The sequence below is a fragment of the Hemicordylus capensis genome, chromosome 4, assembly GCF_027244095.1.
Source record: "Hemicordylus capensis ecotype Gifberg chromosome 4, rHemCap1.1.pri, whole genome shotgun sequence".
Classification (NCBI taxonomy): domain Eukaryota; kingdom Metazoa; phylum Chordata; class Lepidosauria; order Squamata; family Cordylidae; genus Hemicordylus; species Hemicordylus capensis.
The window spans coordinates 291,420,639-291,441,745 of record NC_069660.1 but is presented as its reverse complement, the minus strand read 5'-3'; the positions used below and the strand labels follow the sequence as shown (position 1 = coordinate 291,441,745).

The window sequence follows — 21,107 nt, the reverse complement described above, 5'->3', positions numbered from 1 at the left end:
TTGACTTCAAACTGGCTCGGCTCAAAGGCCTAGCCAAACCTGACTTGGTGTAATTTGAGCTCAGACCGAACCACACTGTCTGGTTATGTGCTGGTTTGAGGCCCTTTACCAATAAAGAGGTGGTGGGGGGGGGGCTTCTCTAACCGTAAAGGAAAGCAGAAATGGAGTATTTACAAGTTGCTCCAATGGCACCAGCTGTGGCAACCATGTGGGTGTGTGTGGGGGGGGGGGGTGGCAGCAGCTCTTCCAACCCGCACCGGCCTCCCCCAATTTGTGTCCAGGTTGGGCACTGGTACGGAGGCCATTTATGTTACCTCCATGCATGTGCTTGGGACATTTGTGTCCCCACACAAATGCAGACCTTTCACATTGACCCCCGCCTCTTTACTGATAAAGCGGAATCATTGCCGGATTCAGTAGGGCTTCAAGCCAGTTCCAAACTGGCTTGAGCTCAAACCAAACCAAGAGGCAGCTCAAAGGTGCCAAAACCAAGCTGGCCTGGTCCGGTTCAAATCTGGTTCAGATTCGAACCAAACCACGAAAGCCAGTTTTGTGCACATCCCTATCTTTCAAGCTAGGATTCCATCTACAGTATGGAGATAATAATATTGTCCCACTTTACAGGGATTTTGTAAGAATTGAAGTGGTTTCTAAGTATTGTTATTTTTTAAATAAAAATAATCTATGCAGCATTGCTGGCATAGCTGCTTTATGTGCAGCATTACAACATTTGCCTTATGACATTTTGAATTAATGTACAGTGGTCCCTTGACTTACGAACTACTCGACATAAGTATTTTTCGAGTTACAAATGGCAGTTTTAGATCCGGTTTTAGATGCGGTTTTTTCGACTTACAAATTTTTAGATGGGGTTTCCTCGACTTACGAATTTTACATGCGGTTTCCTTGACTTGCCTGCCTGTTTACTGCCTGTTTATTCTTGAAAAGAAATGTTCCTGTGCAGTTTGCAAGCCTTACTGGGGGTCTGGGTCTTTTTTCTAGGCTCCGGAACGCATTAATCCGTTCCCAATGCATTCCTATGGGAAACCGCTTTTCGACTTACGAACTTTTCGACTTACAAATGTGCATTCGGAACGGATTAATTTCGTAAGTAGAGGGACCACTGTATGTATATTTATCCCTCCACCACACAGCCTCTTTTCCTTCTTTTCCACTTTCTCATTGTCAGTCACAAAAATACCTGTACTTGTGAATATCTGAATGCTTGAAATTGATCTATTTCTCCTGGTACAGTTATTCCAGTCAAAGAAATCCATTCTTTGAGCATCTCTTGGGCTCTTCCCCCACAAGACAATCATTACAGGTAAGGATGTTTCTGTTTACACAATGCTATAGGAAGGAAATATCAAAATCCATCATACAGGCAAAACCATTGTCTTTTTTAAAACTTTGGTTATTCTAGTTTCATAGCCTGTTGTGTGGGCAGAAAATGCATAGGATCAAAGACCGTATCTTGAGTGTGGTGTTGCACCAGAAGGCACAACACAGAGTACATTTTGAGTTTATTGAAGCTGAATTGATTAATTGATTGATCACTTTAATGGCAGGTTCAAGTGTATAAGTCTGCTATAGCTGTATTATGCTGTATTATGTAGTGCTGTATTATGCAAAGCCTTGCATGAATCAGATTATAGCAACTCACAATTGATATAGTATCTCTTAGGGAAACACTGCGCATGTTAATACTCCCCTCTATGAGAGTAAGCAGGACACTCACTTTGCTTCATTGTTAGAATGAGGGTGTGTGGGAGGACAGAATAGGACAAGAGAAGCTGTGGCCCCATCCTACATAATTTATTTATTTATTTTTATTTACATTTATATCCCACTCTTCCTCCAAGGAGCCCAGAGCGGTGTCCTACATACTTAAGTTTCTCTTTCACAACAACCCTGTGAAGTAGGTTAGGCTGAGAGAGAAGTGACAGGCCCAGAGTCACCCAGCTAGTTTCATAGCGGTTATAGAGACAGTGGGATTGTCCAGAGAAACCATCCAAGTTGTTTAAGAATGGGGGCGTTCACACGTAATGTGAACCTGCGTTTAAATGGGGAAGAGGTTGGAATTTGTGTATGTCTGATGGCATGCATCTGCAGTTTTCATGGGAAAAAGTGACCTGAAGTTTCCATCACCAAACTCCAATTTGAACCTTTGGTTTGTAGTGAGTTTTGCAACCCCAACCTGAGGTTTTGCGGCAGTAGTGTTATGTCCAAACGCAGAAGCCACCATCACCACAGTTTCGTGCTGTTTCTGGAGCCATGATCCTAGAGAGGGTGGCCGACCTGCCCAAAATGGCACTCACTCCATGCCTGCAGTGCTTCTTTCTGGCTGCCTCTCTGAGCACTTGCCCTGCCCCCTTGTCTCTGATCTAATAAAAGGAGTTGCCCAGTAACAGGGACACCACCCATCCCATCCCAAGCTTTTAAGCCTGCCAAATGGGAAAGTCACATGCAGGTATGCCCTCTTCTCACTCTGTCCCTTGTTCCCCTCTCCTGGAAATCAAAAGAGAAAGGGGACAGGATGGAATGATGGGAATTATGTGCTTTAATTTCTGAAAATGAAGTGATAAAGATTTATGTTCACAAACACATGCAGTCACGGTGGCAACATAAATGGTACAAGCCCATTAGATCTCTGGGATGGTAACCTATGGCAGGGTGGTGATACCTGGGGTTAGGTTTAAAAGGCTGCCCCACCCAGGAATTATTGAATGGCTCAGGTCTATTTTTTTGTACAATGATGTTGAGGAAGGGGAGTCCAGCCCCTTCCCCTTGGGTTAATGTGTGTGGTCCCTAGGTTTACTCATGAGAAGCCCAGGCAGCAGGATCAGCATTGCGTCCACTGAAAGAGCAATTCTACATGTGTGATGATGATATGGATGCTGCTCCTGAGCACCACTCTCTCATGAGAGAGGAAGGCCATGGGGATACCCTTTCACAACTCATGAGACGAACTGCCCAGGGGAACAGGGGGATTGGGCAGAATAATGAATAATGTGTGATGAATGCCCTTCTCCCATGCACTACTTTCTCATGAGAGTCTTAGGCCATGGAGACATGCATGTGGGCCAGATGGCAGATGCCTCCCAGCCTGGTTACTCCACACAACCAAGCTGCGGGGATGGGTACCCCTCCCAAACCTCTCACTGTCTTGGCAACTGCCACAAGAAGTAGTCAAAGTGGGCCCTCTGCCAGCTCATCCACTTTTTTGAGCATCTCCTTATTTTTGCCCAGAATGGCTACCCCATTCTCCTGGGGTTGCAAACAACAGGGGCTCCCCTGTCCTGCAATTCCCCGTGGCGGCAGATCTGCATACACCACGCCAGTCCGAACCCAGGAAATTTGAATGACAGTAAAGATCTGTTCTCTGTCCTGGGGTTTCCCCACTCTGCCCACCCAGCAATGCCTGGACACATGGATGCATGAAAGGCTTCCCTGGAGAGGAGGGGGTCACTGTGCAAAAGTCTTATCATTAACCAGAGAGAATGGGGGGCCTACACAATCAGGGGGCCCCTTTTATTTGGATGGCTCTACTCAAGAGTGTGCAGTCCAATGGAAGACCAATGGCTGTCGAGCCTAAGGTCCTCTCTAGTGGACTGGCCCTCTCATGAGAGCGCTAATCCCTGGGCAGCAAGACGACATGGGGGCAGGAGGATGGTTTGGTCTCCATTGACTGCTTTGCTGGGGTGAGCAATCAGAAGAGCATACTTGGTCACAGCACCTCAGACCCCACAATCCTTTGCCCTCCTTCATATATATGTCACCTCTGAGAAATTTATTTATTTATTTATTTATTTATTTATTTATTTATTTTATTTATATACCACCTAGTATAAAAAAATCTCTAGGCGGTGTACAGAATTAAAACATACAATACAACACATTTAAATTCATAAAAAGATAAAACTTATAGATAAAAACTTGTTTAAAACACATTAAAATTTAAAAACCAAATCTCAGTTGAAGGCCTGGGAAAACAGGTATGTTTTCAGGGTCCTCCTAAATCAAACAGAGAAGGAGATGCTCTTATTTCAGCAGGGAGCCACAGAAAGGGCCCGGTCCCGAGTTGCCACCAAACTGATTTGCAGCACCCGTAGTCGGGCCTCTCCATATGATCTTAATTGGTGACAGGGTTCACGACAGAGAAGGTGCTAAGCCATTAAGGGCCTTATAGGTAAGAACTAGCACTTTGTATTTTGTTTGGAAACCTATTGGCAGCCCGTGCAGTTCTTTTAGAATTTAGAGTGTTATATGGTCTCTTCGGGTAAACCCAGAGACTAGTCTGGCTGACATATTCTGTACTAATTGTAGTTTCCGAACTACGTACAAAGGCAGCCCCACGTAGAATGCATTACAGTAGTCAAGCCTAGAGATTACCCACATATGTACCATCATTTTAAGGTCACTAGTCTCCCAGAATGGATGGATCAGCCAGAGCTGATAAAAAGCACTCCTGGCCACAGCCTCAACCTTAACCTAAGAAACCAGGGAGAGTTTCATCATGTTCCCTTCCCTTTCCTGAGTAACAGAAAAATAGTGCCCCTCAGCACCCCAACACCACTGCCAGAAATTGTGCTTGTGTGAGACAGTTTTGTTGTGGGGCTCCTACAAGGGTGGCAGCAATATCACTGTCAGATGAAGGGCTTGCATGGCATTTAAAGGGATTTAAATGCCCTTTCCCTGCTGAGGGCAGGTGGTCCATTCTGAAAAGACATTATTAAGCTTGGCACATCCCCTTGAAGATAATGGCCAATGGCTGCTACCCTGCAGATGTTCTGACACCTTGCCCACAGTCTGGTGATGTGAGCAGGGGTGTATCTAGCGTGGGGCAGGCAGGGCACGTGCCCTGGGCGCCACTTGAAGTATAGTATTTGGGTATTTCATGAGCTCCAGCATCCTGAAATTTGTAGTTTTCCAGCATTTTTTGGTCTGGTTACGTCCACTGCTAAATAGTTCTTGAAATATGAAAAAAATTAACGAGCTTGACTTGTATTTTTGAGCTGATATTATGGTAAAGTTATCTGAAAGATGGGTGTCATGTGTTTGGACAGGGGGCGCAATTTCAGTGCTTGCCCTAGGCGCTATTTTCCCTAGATACGCCTCTGGATGTGAGTGCTACCAAGCTTCCTGGGATGTGGATTTGGTAGGCCAGGAAGAGGGAGGGGCTCCGCTGCCCTGAAAATTGAGATTGCTAGGCTGTGGTTGGAAGAATGTCTGCAATATGATTCAGTTAGAAAAATTAACTGCGGGTTTTGCAACCTCTGGTTTTACATTACGAGCAAATGTGGCCAGTGAAATACTCCATAGCTTGCACTGGCATAGATGCTGGTTTAGTAGAAATAGCTTTTATATTCCCTCCAGTTGTGTTATAATTTAAAAGATACTGTTCATACTTTAGGGTAAATTTGTATTCCAATAGGATTTTTATACAAAAATGGGGATTGAATTATATCCTCAAAGGGGGGAAATGGGATAGAATTTTTACCTTGGGAAGATTTTTGTGGGGGTGCGGAGGAAGTGTGCAATACAATCTCACTTTATACTTTGGACACAAACTAAGAGAGCAGGTTTCTTTACAACAGATTTTCTGTAAACTCCAGTGGTGTATTTGAAAGGACACTGGCTGACATCCTCAAACGAGAACTAACCCAGTAAGGGTACTTACCTAGGAAGAGTATAGTTTATGTGCACCAAACATAATATGTGAATAACTAAATGTGTACCATCCATCCATGCATGTACACAAATTGTTGGCAGGGCTCATGTATGTAAATAATAGGGCACAATTTTGGCAGTGCATCTTGGGGTTCAAAACAGATTCTGTGTCTTCAGCATGTTAGTTCTTTGCTTACATAATCTTTATCTATAGTTCTGTGGGCAAAGAAAACTGCAATGGCCGGCCGCTGGCGGGGCGGGTGGGAGGGCATAACGGCAGCGGGATGTGTGGGCAACACGGCGGTAACAACAGTGACGGGTGGGCAGGTGGAGAAGAAGTCGGCGGGTGGGTGGGAGAGGGAGAAAATGACAGTGGGCGGCGGGCGGTCTGGAGTGGGGGGAGAGAAAACAACAGTGTGTGGGCAGAGAAGCGGTGGTCAGGGGGGAAGGGACGGCAGGCAGCGGGGGGGTGGGGGTGGTTAGAGGTGCAGATGCTCTGCGCCCGGCCCAGGTAGTTCTTTTTAAAATTCTTTCATTTGTTAGTTAACATTTCCTCCTTCTCTTTTTGATAGAGTGAAACCTCTTCAATACATCTCCTGGCTGATAGGACATGAGGGCAGAGGCAGTGTGCTTTCTCTTCTTAGGAAACAGTATGTCCAAAACTTTAGCTTCTTGTGCATAGTGTATGGTGGGCAGGAGAGGTTATTGGGAGATCTGATATGCCATGATTAAACTGGTGAAAAATATTCAAGATTTTGAAAAATTTGAAAAATATTCAAATTTTCAGGCTTTTAAAGCCTGAAAGGAAATAATATGACTAATAGATGAGGGATACTTCAGGGATAAATCAGGATATCACAAAATGATCCCAAGTTCTTGGTGACATTAGGCATATCACTGCCTTGCATTGATTTCCTGATTCTGCAAATGCTTACAGCTTGTTTGTTTATTTGTTTTATCATCAGATATATGAATACTTACCATAGATTCATCTTGCTTAGATGGCTGTGTACTTACAAATGAAACAAAGGAACATATACAAAGGGTATTCACACACGCAGCCTAACCCAGCCTAGGGAAGCCCATGTGAAGCCCTAGGATCTGTGCAGATCTCGGCGCTGCCTGCCCACCTGACTCAGCTTTTTACCCTGGCCTTTACCCGAGGATCATGTATATGCTTGGGCTGCTTGCAGCCCAAGCACACACAGAGAGGAGAGCCAAGAGCTTCCGTTGCACAGGGGTATCCCTTGATGCACCACATGGTGCCTTGGGGGATATATGTAGGCTGGTAGAATGAGTCCCAGCCTCCAATGATCCACACTGCACAGAACAGCACAGATTGTCTCGGTGTGTGGCGGCATGCCAAAGATTCAGCAGAAGATTGTCTGGGGATGGAAAGGGAAGGTAGGTGAAACCCTGCTTCCCCCGCCACCACACTCCCTGCCCTGGTGAGGCGCATGTGAATAGTGTAACCTATACCACAGGGTTATTGTGAAGATAAAATGGGAGGGAGAACCATGTATGCCACCCTGAATTTTTCTTTAATTCATTACATGTTTATTCCTTCCTTATATCATGAAAACCACTTAATTTTTAAAGGGCAACCACTCATTTTAAGTAGAAAAGACATCTTTAATGTTTTTTCACTCACTCTTATGTAACACATGCTAGTGGGGTGGTGTGACATAATAATAAAACTCTTGTCTTCAGTTTTTGGCAAATGTTTTGTTTTGTTTTTTTCTTATCCATGGCTTTGATTTTACCATAGGTTTTGGGCTCTTGCATTATATGGAGGAAATAGTGAGACAGGATTTGAACACAACTCCACCTATTCCATCTTCAGCATTTCTGTGACTTTGACAAATGAAGGTCTTGCACATTTTTATGAGGTCAATTTTTCTATTTATTATTTCCAAAGTATGTTCCCACATTGAAATGCAAAACAAAAACACCTTTTTTCATATTACCATACAAACTTCTATGATGGACAGCTTTCTAACAAGCATTGCACACAGTTAATGAAACTGCCTCGAGGGTGATTGGCCTGCACCCCCTAGTTTGGGCGAATGTGGGAAATTTAGCTGAAAAGGGGAGACAGCTCCAATCAGCCTTAATTTGTGCAAGCATATGAACTCAAGAAAATCGGCTTTAATTAAATAAAAAAGGAGTTTATTAAAAATAAGATCACACTAAATTACTATGTGGCCCTAGTTTAAAGGCACTACAAATATGCTAAGAAACATACTATTGTAAGGCACTTTTAGCTTAAAGTTCCAAATTATGTGTAAATTCCCAGGTGGGCTAGAGAGGTACTTTAAGATAGAGGGACAAGATTTCAGAAATAAGAGAAAGGGATAGATTCAGCCCGGAAGGAGCCGGGCAAGAGGCTATATCACCTGTCCTGAACACCAAGGTGGTCTTCTGGAGTCTCTTGTTGCAGTCTGATGGGGTCCAGAGTGAGAGGCACTGAGATCGTTCGCAGTGGGAGTCCCAGGTGTAATATACATGAGGAAGCACACTGGGTCATGGAGTTAGGGATACTTATATCCCAAAACATGCCTTGAAGGCACTTGTCTTTTGTCCTGCTCTGCTGAATAGGGAATCCAGATGACCTTTTTTGGGAGTGCCAAAAAAGCCCAGTCTGCTTTGGGGTGATCGTGTGCTGCAACGGGAGCTGTTTGGCTCCCAGCAGCTAGCCACCATAAATCCCCCTCCCCTTAATGAGGTTAACGGAGCAGTCGCTCTGTTAACCTTGTTTTCATGCTCGTGTGTCACCACGGCGCACAGCAACAAATGAGTAGACCCCTGACCGGGAGGCTGCAAGCAGCCTCCCAGGCTTGGGGGTCTCTCCAGGATGCCTGGCGTGCTCGTGTGAGGCATCCTAGAACTTCCAGGGGCTGCGCGGCCCCCGATCCCCACAGCCCCCGCCAGCTCCATGATGGAGCTGGCAGCCGTGTGGGCAGCCAATCCGGCCTCCTAGCTACGAGCGGTTGCTCATCTGTGGGGAGAGTGGGCTAAGCTCACTCTCCCCGCAGAACCCCATCAGGCGCTTCGCACCAGTCATGTGAAGCGCCTCCTGGTGTCTTAAGTCCTTCCTGGTAGGAATGTGTGTGAATCACTTATGGCATTCAAGGGTGACTGTGAGGACAACTGGACTGTGCAGGTGTGTTTAAAGAATATCCTGTGCTTGGACTGACTCTCCCAATAATTTTATCAACAATATCATTAGGCACACTTTCAAAGTTACATCACTTACTAATCCCTATTGTAATCGAGGCTGCAGATAAGAAACTTGTCTTATCTGTCTTTTCTCCCTAGCCTGATGGCCAGGTATTGTCTCTCTTTGCAAGAGGAGGAGCGAAGTTTAGATTTCATTCCAAAGCTGATATGATCTTAGATGCCAGACACTTGCAGTAGCTAGTCCTGGGAGTCTGCTTAGCTGGGCACCCCTCATAGAAAGTGTGAAGTTAATCCCCTTTCTAATTTGTGGGGCTTGCAGCCAAATCTAGGGGTGACCAGTCCACTGCCAACTAAACGACTTGTCCCCATGTATAACATAGACTGGGAGTGCACATTGCGGTCTAGCTCCTGAGCATAAGAAAAGTATAATCTCCAAGCCTGGAGATGCAGTTGCAACCAGGGAGGCTTCTGGGAGTGGGCAGAATAGGATCAGCTGGTAACAACACTATTTGATCAAATCCATACTACAGAATAATTCTATTTGATCAAATCCATACTTCAGAATAATTCTGTAATGGAATGTCATTATTTATTTCTTTGTTTATGTATATCTATGTAAGCCACTTTGGGAACTTTTTTTGAAAAATGGCATGTAAATATTTGTCATATTCATATTAATATATATTGCAGGCACTATTAGCTCTCAAAGTTCTCTTATTGACAAGGTCCTAAGAGAAGCTTTGAAATAAAGTTTAATTCAAAGTTATTTATTAAAATAAAGTTGTATTTGTTTAAATGCTTTTATTAGCCATTTCATTTTAGATGGACTTGTTTAAGTTTCTCAATACAGACATCATTTCAAAATATAATTTATGCTAATCATAGCTAAGATTCCACACTATGGTTAATAGGGTAACCATGGTTTAGAGGACTGCTTGTCCGCTTTCATTTTACTGATTAGAAATTTTATAACATTGCTCTTCAACATATTGAAAACATATTCAACAAGTAAACTCTTCATAAATAGGTAAATTCAATCACAGGTTGAACTATCTTGTGGTCAGTGGTGGATTAATGGAGAGGCAGAGTAGGCATTTGCCTACGGCGACAAAATTTGAGGAGCAGCAAATTTTGCCCCTCAAATTTTTCCACCCCCTCTCTGTGGGCAGCAGAGGCTGGAGCAAGGGTGGAGTGGGCGAGGAGAAAGTCCTCCCTTTTATCTTATATGAAAAAAGGCAAACCTTTTTTTGTTTACAGTAAAAGAGCAGCAAAAGCCTTTTTGTCTATGGTTGGCAAAAAGCTTAATCCACCCCTGCTTGTGGTTAAACATCACCAGGAATGAATGAATGAATTCATGTTTTCTGTTTTCAGGTTACTCATCTTATCTTCCAGTATTTGAAGATGTTACAAAAGCAAGGTCCCATACAACGGTACTTTAAAAAAATGTGATAAAGTTTCACTAGTCTTTCCCTTTTCTGGTTTTAAAAAAATCATTAATGGATTGGAAATGAGGTTGTAAGTGAGAGGTAGGATATAAGATATCTAAAAGAAATGGAAAAAACAGGCTAGTGAAAACAGATAATGCAGTTGAAAAAAATGTGGGGATGATCGCATTTTCAGTTGGTTGAGTCCTATGCATGTTTACTAGGAAGGAAGTCTCATTATGTTCAGTAGGGTTTGTTTTCAGATAAAGGATTGTAACCACAGTTGTTCACTGTGGTGCTCTGTGGCTGGTTTATACATATGGTTTACACATGCAAGTGTATCACTTGATGATGGCAGAATCAAGTGATGACTTCCAAGTGTGAATGAGCCATCACAGGTCAAATGCTATAGATAGAATTTCCATATCTATGGAGACAATACTTTTCAACAGAATGAGCTCACATAATCAGCTGGAAATTGTTAAGTGTTGAACAATCCTGTGAACAGCAATCAGGTGATATACAAGCATGTGTTTATTTCCATGCATTCAATTTTATTACTTCTAAAACCATTATAATTCTCCAGATCTAGCAGACAATCCATCTGGGGGAGGGTGAATCAGCCAAAATTAAGCAGAGGCCCCTTGTACAAGCAGAAGTTAGTTCATACAATTATATCCAACTCCCCCTTCTCCTGTAGCACTCCATACCCCCATCCTATGCTGTTCCATAGGATCCCCGATTCTCACAAGTGGCTTTTCAGGGGTCACAGGGGGGTGCAGTGGGGAAAATGGACAAAGTAATTGTGCAAACTTCCTTCTGCTAATGCAAGTCAAGATCCAAGCCTGTTTACATATAACATCAAGAAGCAGCTCTCAATGGGCAGGATTCAGCCTAAGTTAGTCATGACTAAGCACCATTGAAATAGGGACAAGTAAACCAAGAAATAAATGAGACATAGAGGAGATTCTCACGATCCACCCAAAGTGGGCTAAAGGAGTCCCCTCCCCTTAGACGAGGTTAGTGGAGCAAGCGCTCCGCTAACCCTGTCTATTTCATTGTGTGTTGCTGCGGTGCAGCTCTGTGGCGTGGCAACACATGAAGAGACCCCCACCAGGAGGCTGAAACAAGCCTCCCTGCCCTGGGGGTTTCTCCAGGATGCCCCATGTGCTCACGCGGGGCATCCTGGAACTTCTCGGGGTCACGCAGCCCCCAATCCCCGCAGCCCCCGCCGTCTCCGTGACAGAGCTGGCAGTCATGTGGTTGGCTGATCCTGCCGCCCAGGGCTGCTTCCCTGCTCATCTGTGGGGAGAGCAGGCTATGCCTGCTCTCCCTGCAAACCCCTTCCCGGTGAGTCTCACTAATCGTGAGACTCGCCTCAAGATCTAATGGTTTAGATCTACCAGTTCTGGATGGGGTTACACTTCCCCTGAAAGATCAGGTACATAGCTTGGATCCAAAACTCTCTCTAGTTTCTCAGGTTGAGGCTGTGGCCAGGAGTGTTTTTTACCAGTTTTGGTTGATATGTCAGCTATGTCCATTTCTGGAGGTTAATTGCCTTAAAACAGTGGTGCATATGCTGGTAACCTCTATGCTTGACTATTGTAATGCACTCTATGTGGGGCTGCCTTTGTACTTAGTCTGGAAATGAAAATTGGTACAGAATGCGGCCGCCAGATTGGTCTCTGGGTTTACCTGAAGGGTCCATATAACACCGATTTTGAAAGAACTGCACTGGCTGCCGATATGTTTCTGAGTGAAATACAAAGTGCTGGTTATTACCTATAAAGCCCTCAATGGCTTGGGTCCAGGGTATTTAAGAGAACAACTTCTTTGTCATGAACCCTGTTGCTTATTAAGATAATCCGGAGAGGTCCGGTTACTGCTGCCGCCAGCGTGGTGTAGTGGCTAGTGTGCTGGACTAGGACCGGGGAGACCTGAGTTCAAATCCCCATTCAGCCATGATACTAGCTGGGTGACTCTGGGCCAGTCACTTCTCTCTCAGTCTAACCTACTTCACAGGGTTGTTGTGAAAGAGAAACTTAAGTATGTAGTACACCGCTCTGGGCTCCTTGGAGGAAGAGCGGGATAGAAATGTAAAATAATAATAATAATAATAATAATAATAAACAGCCTATATTCTGCGACAATATCTATAACCATTGACAATAAAATTTTGGCATCCCAGGTCCTTGGGAAGGACTCGATGTCTGGATAAAACAAACCAGTCAATAACACCTGTCTGACTGTGTAAACAAGAAATAATAATAATAATAATAATTTGGTGGCAACTCAGGACCGGGCCTTCTCTGTGGGTGCCCCGGAGCTTTGGAATATGCTACCTATATTTTTTATTATTCTCACAAATAAGAACCTTTCCTTCTCTGTTTGTTTTTAGGAAGACCTTCAAGAACCACCTGTTTTCTCAGGCTTTTAACTGAAATAAATTATATCAGGCAGTATAGAAATGTGACAAACAAATAAATAATAAATAAATAAACCACCTTGAGCTTGTTTTAATGAAAGACAGTATAAAAATCTAACAATAAATGAACAAACAAATAAATAAATAAGTTGGCTGTGACTGACTTAATTCCCATTAATTTCAAACAGGCTTAGTCCTGACTAATTTAGGCTGAATCCTAAGCACTGATAAGAACATAAGAACAGCCCTGCTGGATCAGGCCCAAGGCCCATCTAGTCCAGCATCCTGTTTCTCACAGTGGCCCACCAGATGCTGCTGGAAGCCACAAGCAGGAGTTGAGGGCGTGCCCTCTCTCCTGCCATTTCTCCCCTGCAACTGGTATTCATATATTCATGAGTAATACCATGGGTTTCATTTTCCATACTATTAAGGTCATAACTTTTAGAGATCAGCCTGCTAAAGCTAAGCATTATGCAATTTTTTGAGAGCTTAGAGTGGGGGGTAAACTTTTCCTACTGTTCCAGTGCATGCTTACAGAGAGAATAATTCTAGTCAGCATTATTCGTCAGTATCAGTTCATACAAAACAAAAGGTCAATCATACCTTGCCTAGAAATTCATTTTGGTTATTTTTGGAGGGAAACAAGGCTGATAAATACATACACTATTTTCTTCTTCTTCCTAGAGTCTGGGGAGAAATTGAGAAGATTGAAGCCAATGAATTTTGCTTTCAGGAACAGGTATTGTGTTTAATTTTGTAATACTTTCTCATGTCTATACTATTATGGAAACCTTCACATGTGACTTGCTTTTGACACTAGCATCCACATTTTCCGAACCCTAACCCAAAAGTCCATACTCACCAAATGTGTCATGCAGCCTCATAATCTACTCAGGAACAAATGACATCCTTTCTGGTGACATCCAAACAATATTTTGCTCATCCACAGACTGATCCAATCGAATTTGTAGAAAATATCTGTGAAAATATGCACATCTTTAAGAAGGAGGATTTTTTAATAGGAGACCAGCTATTGATTGAATATAACCCTGCTGTAAGTAGACCCTGCTTGTGATTTTTCGGAGGGCAAACGTATATAGAAGCTACCCTAGAAACTCTGGTATGTTTATTTATTTATTTAAAATATTTATACACCACCCCTCCATTGCACTACTGCTCAGGGAGGCTCACAACATCAACAAAAATGGCATACAGTAGAAAAGGTATTCTTGGTTAACTAGAATTGCTTCCAAATCTTTTTTCAGATCCAGAAATGCTTTTTGCAAATATCTACCTCTTGCACTTTGAGGGAATGCTCACAAAATGCCTTCTAATGCTCTCGGTTAAGTGACTTATTGGAAATTAAAGTGACAATGGAAATTAAGTGACAATGGGAAATGCGGGAATCAGTGGGATCTATAAAAAGAGCTTCAGGATATAGTGGACATTTGCATGCCCAGTCTCTCCTTCTACTGTGTGGACTGCATGATGCTTTCACAGCATGATTCCATGTACTTGTACATAGGGAAGATATTGCTGTACACAACTGGCATGTGAGGAAGACCGCAGTAGGGATACGCCCAGTTGCTTCAATGTGGCAGGAAGCAGTACTTCTCAGCACAAGTAAAGCCAGTCCTTACCTGATCCTCTGCCATCCCACCGCATTTCTTGGTGTGGCACTGTATTTATTTATTTATTTATTAGAACTTTTATACCGCCCTTCCAAAAGGCTCAGGTGTACCACTGAGTTTACCACTCAGAAGTCTGTGCAGAGCTGCAGCACTGCACCCAACAGCCTGCGCACAGTGGGATACACATAGATGCAGCCACACACAGACTTCTGAGTGGTGCCATGCCACACCAGGAAATGTGGTGGGGCAGCAGAGGACCAGGTAAAGACTGGCTTTACTCATGCTTAAAGGCACCGCTTCCTGCTAGGGATGTGCACGGAACCACAGAAGCGTGGTCCGGCACTGGGGGGAGTGTGTCTTTAAGGGGGGGCGGTAGTACTTCCCCCCCCCCAGCAACTCTTCCCCCTCCGGCGCTGGTGTTTCTAAAAACGTTCTTGGGGCGGCAGAGTTCCTCCGTGCCGCCCCTGCCCCCGTCGTTGTCTGAAAAGCGTAAAACTAGAAAGATACGTCATGTGGCACGCGCACGCCAGCGGCGGAGACGAATGCACGCGCCGCGAAGGGTGCATGCGCGCTGCCAGCTCTTTCTAGTTTTACACTTTTCAGACAATGATGGGGGCAGGGGCGGCAGAGAGGAACTCTGCCACCCCAAAAATGTTTTTAGAAACACCAGCGCCAGAGGGGGAAGAGGGGGGGTAAGTACTACCGCCCCCCCAAGACACACTCCCCCTCCCTGCCGAACCGCCGGACTGCCGGAATTCCGGGCCAGTCAGGAGGCCTTTTCTATGGCCCCAGACCAGTTCCGTGCACACCACTACTTCCTGCTCCACTAAAATGATTTGTGCACATCTGTCCCCAAAATAACAAACAGAGACATGCGATCTGATTATATCTGAATAATGAAACTGGGTTTTTAAAGTGGCTTTGTAGAACCATAGAATTCCAAACCAGGAAGGGACCTTCTAGCTCTGAAATAGAAACTTGGGGTCTCTGTGAATTCTGTAGCCCTTATGTTCTTTTATACCTGCAGATCATCGCTGATGCCCTTAGCTATCTCATCCCTCAAACAGCAAACCTTTTTCTCTTATCTCCTGTCCATGAAGGAAAATGTCCTTTGAAGGAAAAATGGTTTGGGACAAAATACAGTGTGTCAGGTAAGAGAATGACTTAAAATCTTCACAGGTGGGATTTTAAATCTACACTAGTGAGAAAAATTTAAATTCCTCCTCCCACATGCCATGATTATGATCCAGAATGGAGGCCCCATGGCTACTATTTTGTTACAAAAAATAAGCATACAAGGACCAAATGAAGCATTTAACATAACATGTAGTTTGACCACAAGGTTAGGTGTAAACTGTGCTTCTGACTTCATATGCATTACTTAAAGAACTGAATAATTCCTATTGCTCTCCATGTGATATTAAATGTGTCAATTCTCCAGCTGGAGGGGTTTCTTGTGTATCAGGGTGACTGGGATGAAAATGGAAAGCAGAGCCATGCATTAGATCTATTCTGAATTTCAGCCTAAGTTTCATTCCATACAAGGTTGTGGCTGTTGGCCCAGGTTAATGCTTGAAATGGGTAAGCCTTTGCTAAACAGAGCATAGAGGCTATGCTGAACCACTCAAGTGTCATGTTCACCTACAAATGACAAAGAGACAGTGCCAATTCCCATATCAATGGCTATCCATGCAACCAAACAGCAAGTGGTGTGGGTGGCATTGTTCAAATCAGTAACTCTAGCAGAATAATTCTGGGGCCTATTATATCCACAGATATTGATGAATACTGGAGCAACTTGTGGAATGGCGACTTCATTTTACATCCAGATTTACACCTGCCTGAAGAAAACAAATATATAGGTCAGTGCTATAACAAGAGGATCCTGTACAGCCCTCAGGGACATATTCCTACAAGTGAACAGGGCTTTTGCAGGGAGGGGAGAGAAGCGAAAATCATGTCCGAACCCCACTCCCCATATGCTGCCCTGTGACACAAGCCTCCAGAGCAGCTAGATCATTTGTTCCTTGTACAGAGTACTCCGAGTACAGAGTAGGGGTGTGCATGGACCACAGTTCAAGCACTGGTTCGGACTAAGTGTTGCTGACCAGGGTGTTTCTGACTACACAAATGGCACCCACACATGTGCAGATGGCACCATGTGCATACTGGTGCTGCATAGGGGTACTTGGGACAAGCATTGCCCCAGCAGGAAGCTGCCACTCCCCTCCCTGCATCACAGAACTAGTTTATACCTCATCTGAACTAGGGTTGTGCATTTGGGGTTTTTTTTCTGTTTTGTTTTTGGCCTGAATCCGAAACATCCCCATTTTGTTCCTTGTTCAAAACCATCCAATCAGAAACACCCCAATTTTTTTCTTTGTTCGAAATTGCAGAATCTGAAACGTTTTGGATTTTTAAAAACAGCCCCAGGGCAAAACTAGTGGGTGTGGGTGGTAGTGCTCAATGAATGGAAGCTACCACCCAAATTTCAGAGGAATTGGGCAAAGGGCTGATGTTTGGTGAATTTTTGAAGTTTAAGATTTTTCCCATAGGGAATAATGGAGGTTTCAGCAAAAGTATAGCTTCACATTGGGGGGGAGGGGTGCCCCAGAGCAGAGTAGGGTGGGTGGTAGTGCCCAGTGGGGGCAAGGAAGCTGCCAGAATTATTTCAAAGGAATTGGGCATAGGGCTGATTTTTAAAGATTTAATGGAGTTTACGCATCTTTAAGGTTCTTCCCCATAAGGATTGATGGAGGTTTCAGCATTTGTTGAAGTTTATGTGTCTTTAAGATTTTTCCCCATAGGAGATAATGGAGGTTTCAGCAGCCCCATAACTGTACTTAGGGGAAACTGGAGTGGCCCAGAGCGAGTGGTGGTATAGAGCACATAGGGTGCCAACCACCCGCATGGGTAGCTAACCCATGAGTTACTTGGTTCTGTTGTTTCTGAGATGTTTTGAGTGTAGACTCTCTGGTAGCATATGAGAGTGGAGTCATGGTTTGTCATTGAAAGGCTCATTTGCTACCAAAGAATCTACACTCAGAACCCTGCTTGTCTGCCCATCCACTGTGATCAGGGGGGCAACTGGACAGGGGTGGTAGGAGACACATCTCATCGCCCTTGCCACCAGCTTAGTGCCTGGGCTAGTTGTGGGGCATCTGGCAGCTGCTCTCACCGGCATCTGGCAACTGCTCCAGGGGGCATCTGCTGTGTCCCTTCTGGATCTGGGGTGTGTGCTGGGGTTTGTGTGTGTTTAGGTTGGCTTTTGTTCTGTTGGCTGCGGCAGCGGCTCTCTTCTCTCTCCTGCCTTGTTGTGAGCAGGGTGTTTTGGGCATGGGGACAGAGTTCAATGCCTTTGACAGTGCTGCAGTTGCCAGGAAAGGGTTAGCTGAGGCTACCAACCAGGGAGCAGCAGAGCGGGACTGCAGCTTGGAGCCCTCTGAGTGGTCTCCTTGGGTCACGTGCTTGCCCCGTCCACTCAGGGAACTGCTCGTCATGGGCGTGGCTGGAGGACCAACAATGCTACCTGGGGCTGGAGGGAACCTCAAAACGTTAACCGTGTGTCGCTCACACTCCGTGCTGGGTCTGCAGCATGTGCCCGTCTGTTTGCTATGGGGTAAAAATAGGGTTCTATCTCCTTTCAGGGGGTAACCCTATTTTCTGCTCGTCTGAATAGCTTTGCAGATAATGGTGTGGGTGGCATGGTCCAAATCAGTAACTCTAGCACTACACTAGTTAATATTGCTTCCAACACACACACACACACACACACACACACACACACACACACACACACACACACTTACTTCTAGTATAGCTTAACTATCTCCATTTTAGCCCATATTCTAACAAGCAGCCTTGTAAAAATAACTTTTGTATACAGGACTCAGAAGCATATTTTACAGATCTGGTGTGCAACTCTGCATGTCTCCCCCCACAAAAAATAAGAAGCCATCACATGCCTTTTATACACTAGCATAAGCAAGTATCCTTATATCCAAATGCATGCATGAATTAGGAATGTGCAAACTGGCTCAACGTTGAACAGGTTCAACGTTGAACCGGTTTGGTTTGATGGCTCAGGGTTGGACCCAACCACCCCCTGTTCAGTCTGGCTCCAGGCCAACCCCCACCCCAACTGTTCAGGGGGGTTCGCAAACTTTTTTAAAAAAATAAAAACTTTTTTTTACCTTATCCCTATTGGGGAAGGTCCTTGAGGTGGCAGGGTGGTCCGTGGAGGCTTCCCCTTCTCCCGCTGCCGCCATTGTCACCCCTCTGGCCTGTTCAGTTGGTTCTTCAACCCATTCAGACCTCCGTAGTTTGGCGCAGTGGCCATTTTGGACACCACTGTGCATGCGCAAATAGCCTCCGCGAGGCCTGGCATGACCTAGGGCCTTGCAGAGGCCATATGTGCATGCGTGGCAGCATCCAAAATGGCCACCACGCCGAACTATGGAGGCCCGAACGGGCCAAAGAACTTGCTGAACTGGCCAGAGGAGGTAACAATGGAGGCCAGCAGCAGGGAGGGGGGACCTCTGCATACGCCCCCCCACCTCGAGGACCTTACCCAAAGGGGGGAAAGTTAAAAATAATAATAATATTTTTTAAAAAACTGGACCGACCGGACTGGGGCGGTGGGGTTCAAGGGATTGCCGGACCGAAATGGTCAGGTTCGAGTCTGGTCCCAAGTCGAACTGAACTGGGCCACCCGGTTCCGTGCTCATCCCTAGAATGAATATGCACTTCAAATCTAGTAGTAACCCATGTATTTTATCCCCTATACTAGCCACAGATTTTTCTATAAAGGAATCAGATGGCAAGGACCATGAATATCCAGAAAAAATACTGAGTACACAGCAAGGCTGTCTGTGGTACAAGAAGGACAACAAATTTGGTGTTCCCAAAGGTAAAATTCAATTGCTTGTGTGGTAGAGGGCTGATTAAACAGCAGTTGCAGTTTGTTAATATCAGCTTTTGGAAGGCTGCAAAGTTCTTTGGTTCATTATTACTGTAAAAGCAATCAGCACTCTGGAGAGCTCTACAGTTAGAAAAGTCTTAACCATGTATACCAAGGTGAAACTGACAAATAAGGAAATCAGAATGACTGAAATGCTTAACAAAAAGCTACCGAAAGATCATCAAATGGCATATTGCATCTAATCCCTTCAAGACACTAAACCTTTTCCATTCAGCACAAGTGATATTAACCACCTATGGTGAGGTGCTGAGATTAGCACACCGTGATTAGCACACTGCCTGGGTTGCCCCAGGCAAGGTTAGACATGCAGCCCAAGGAGTCACAGAGATGGGCACGTAGAGTGCCTGACTGAGGGGGGAATTCCCAATGCAGTGTGTGGGCTGCACATTGTATTGAGGGATGCCCGGAGTCTGGAACAACAAGTTCCGGATCCGTACGCTCTGCTCCATGCTTCACAGAGCTGCATGGAACAGGGATGCCTATCTGGGTGTGCAGGAGCCGCGTTGAAGAGGACCTCCTTGGTCATCTGGGGGGAAGGGAAGGTGAAAACAGCCTTCCTCCTGCACCCTCCCTGCCTGCCCGGGGCAATTGTGTGAATCACCCTGTTATATTTTACTAGGGCTGTGTTCTTATGGCCAGAACAATCACAGTTAAAGAGTTAACCATGATTAGCCAGCCCCATGCACTCATAGGAACATAGGAAACTGCCATATACTGCATCAGACCATTGGTCTATCTAGCTCAGTATTGTCTTCACAGACTGGCAGTGGCTTCTCCAAGGTTGCAGGCAGGAAACTCTTTCAGCCCTATCTTGGAGAAGCCAGGAAGGGAACTTGAAACCTTCTGCTCTTCCCAGAGTGGCTTCATCTCCTGAGGGGAATATCTTGCAGTGCTCACACATCAAGTCTCCCATTCATATGCAACCAGGGCACCTGCTTAGCTATGGGGACAAGTCATGCTTGCTACCGCAAGAGTGTGTCATAAAAACACAGAGAGGCAATTCTCACGATTGCCAAAAAGTGGGCTAAGGGAGCCTAGCTCTCTTTCTGGTGGCCATGAGAACCACCAGGCTCGCAGGTGAGCCCGGTTGCTCTCAAGTGGGTCACCCGCTTAAATAACCTTCCCCTAAGCCCAGGTTAGCAGAGCGAGTGCTCCGCTAACCCAGGCTCTATGATCGTGTGTTGCTGCGGCATGGTTCCACGCCGTGGCAACTCATGAGTAGATCCTCGACCAGGAGGCTAAAAAGCAGTCTCCCAGCTTGGGGGGGTCTCTCCAGCATTCCCCCGATCCCCCCAGCCCCTGCCAGCTCCGTAACAGAGCCAGCAGTTGTGTGGGCAGCCAGTTCGCCCAGGCTAAGCCCACTCTCCCCACAAACCACATTTTCCCACTGATCGTGGGAACCACCTCAGAATTTCTGGGCAATTCTGTTAAATTGATGCAGTTAACCTGCATTTAACCAGGATCATTAATCAGGATCCAATCTTGGTTAATGGTCCTGGTTAAATTCAGGTTAACTGCAGCAGTTTAACTGGGATTGCCTGGAAAATCCAGGTACTCACAACACATCCATGGGAGCATACAGGGCTGGCTAATCACAGTGAAAGAGATAACTGTGATTGTTCTGATTGTGAGAACACAGCCTACCTGATCGAGGTCCAGTAGACATGTAACCTGGATTAGCTCCCACTACTCCTAAAGTTATCCCTATGTTAGGGCTGTGCAGAACCAGTTCAAATGAAACTTGGTTAGATTTGAACCACCCCAGTTCAACTGGTTCGAGCTCAAACTAGACCAGC

The 21,107-nt window shown here is 45.1% G+C and overlaps 1 protein-coding gene across 6 annotated transcripts in view; it reads left to right on the top strand.

Annotated features, from left to right (window-relative positions):
• LOC128323826 (nardilysin-like) overlaps positions 1 to 21,107 on the top strand; it is a 94,405-nt gene that overhangs the window by 41,714 nt on the left and 31,584 nt on the right. For all 6 annotated transcript variants that reach the window (XR_008306478.1, XR_008306480.1, XR_008306479.1 and 3 more), the window contains exons 10-18: positions 1,255 to 1,324; positions 6,243 to 6,320; positions 7,439 to 7,559; positions 10,222 to 10,280; positions 13,384 to 13,438; positions 13,649 to 13,753; positions 15,358 to 15,481; positions 16,106 to 16,192; positions 19,120 to 19,239. Coding sequence is in view for 3 of the 6 variants with exons in the window: in XM_053247658.1 (XP_053103633.1) it covers positions 1,255 to 1,324; positions 6,243 to 6,320; positions 7,439 to 7,559; positions 10,222 to 10,280; positions 13,384 to 13,438; positions 13,649 to 13,753; positions 15,358 to 15,481; positions 16,106 to 16,192; positions 19,120 to 19,239 (819 nt within the window). In the remaining 3 variants the exon portion in view is untranslated. The remainder of the gene's footprint in view (positions 1 to 1,254; positions 1,325 to 6,242; positions 6,321 to 7,438; positions 7,560 to 10,221; positions 10,281 to 13,383; positions 13,439 to 13,648; positions 13,754 to 15,357; positions 15,482 to 16,105; positions 16,193 to 19,119; positions 19,240 to 21,107) is intronic.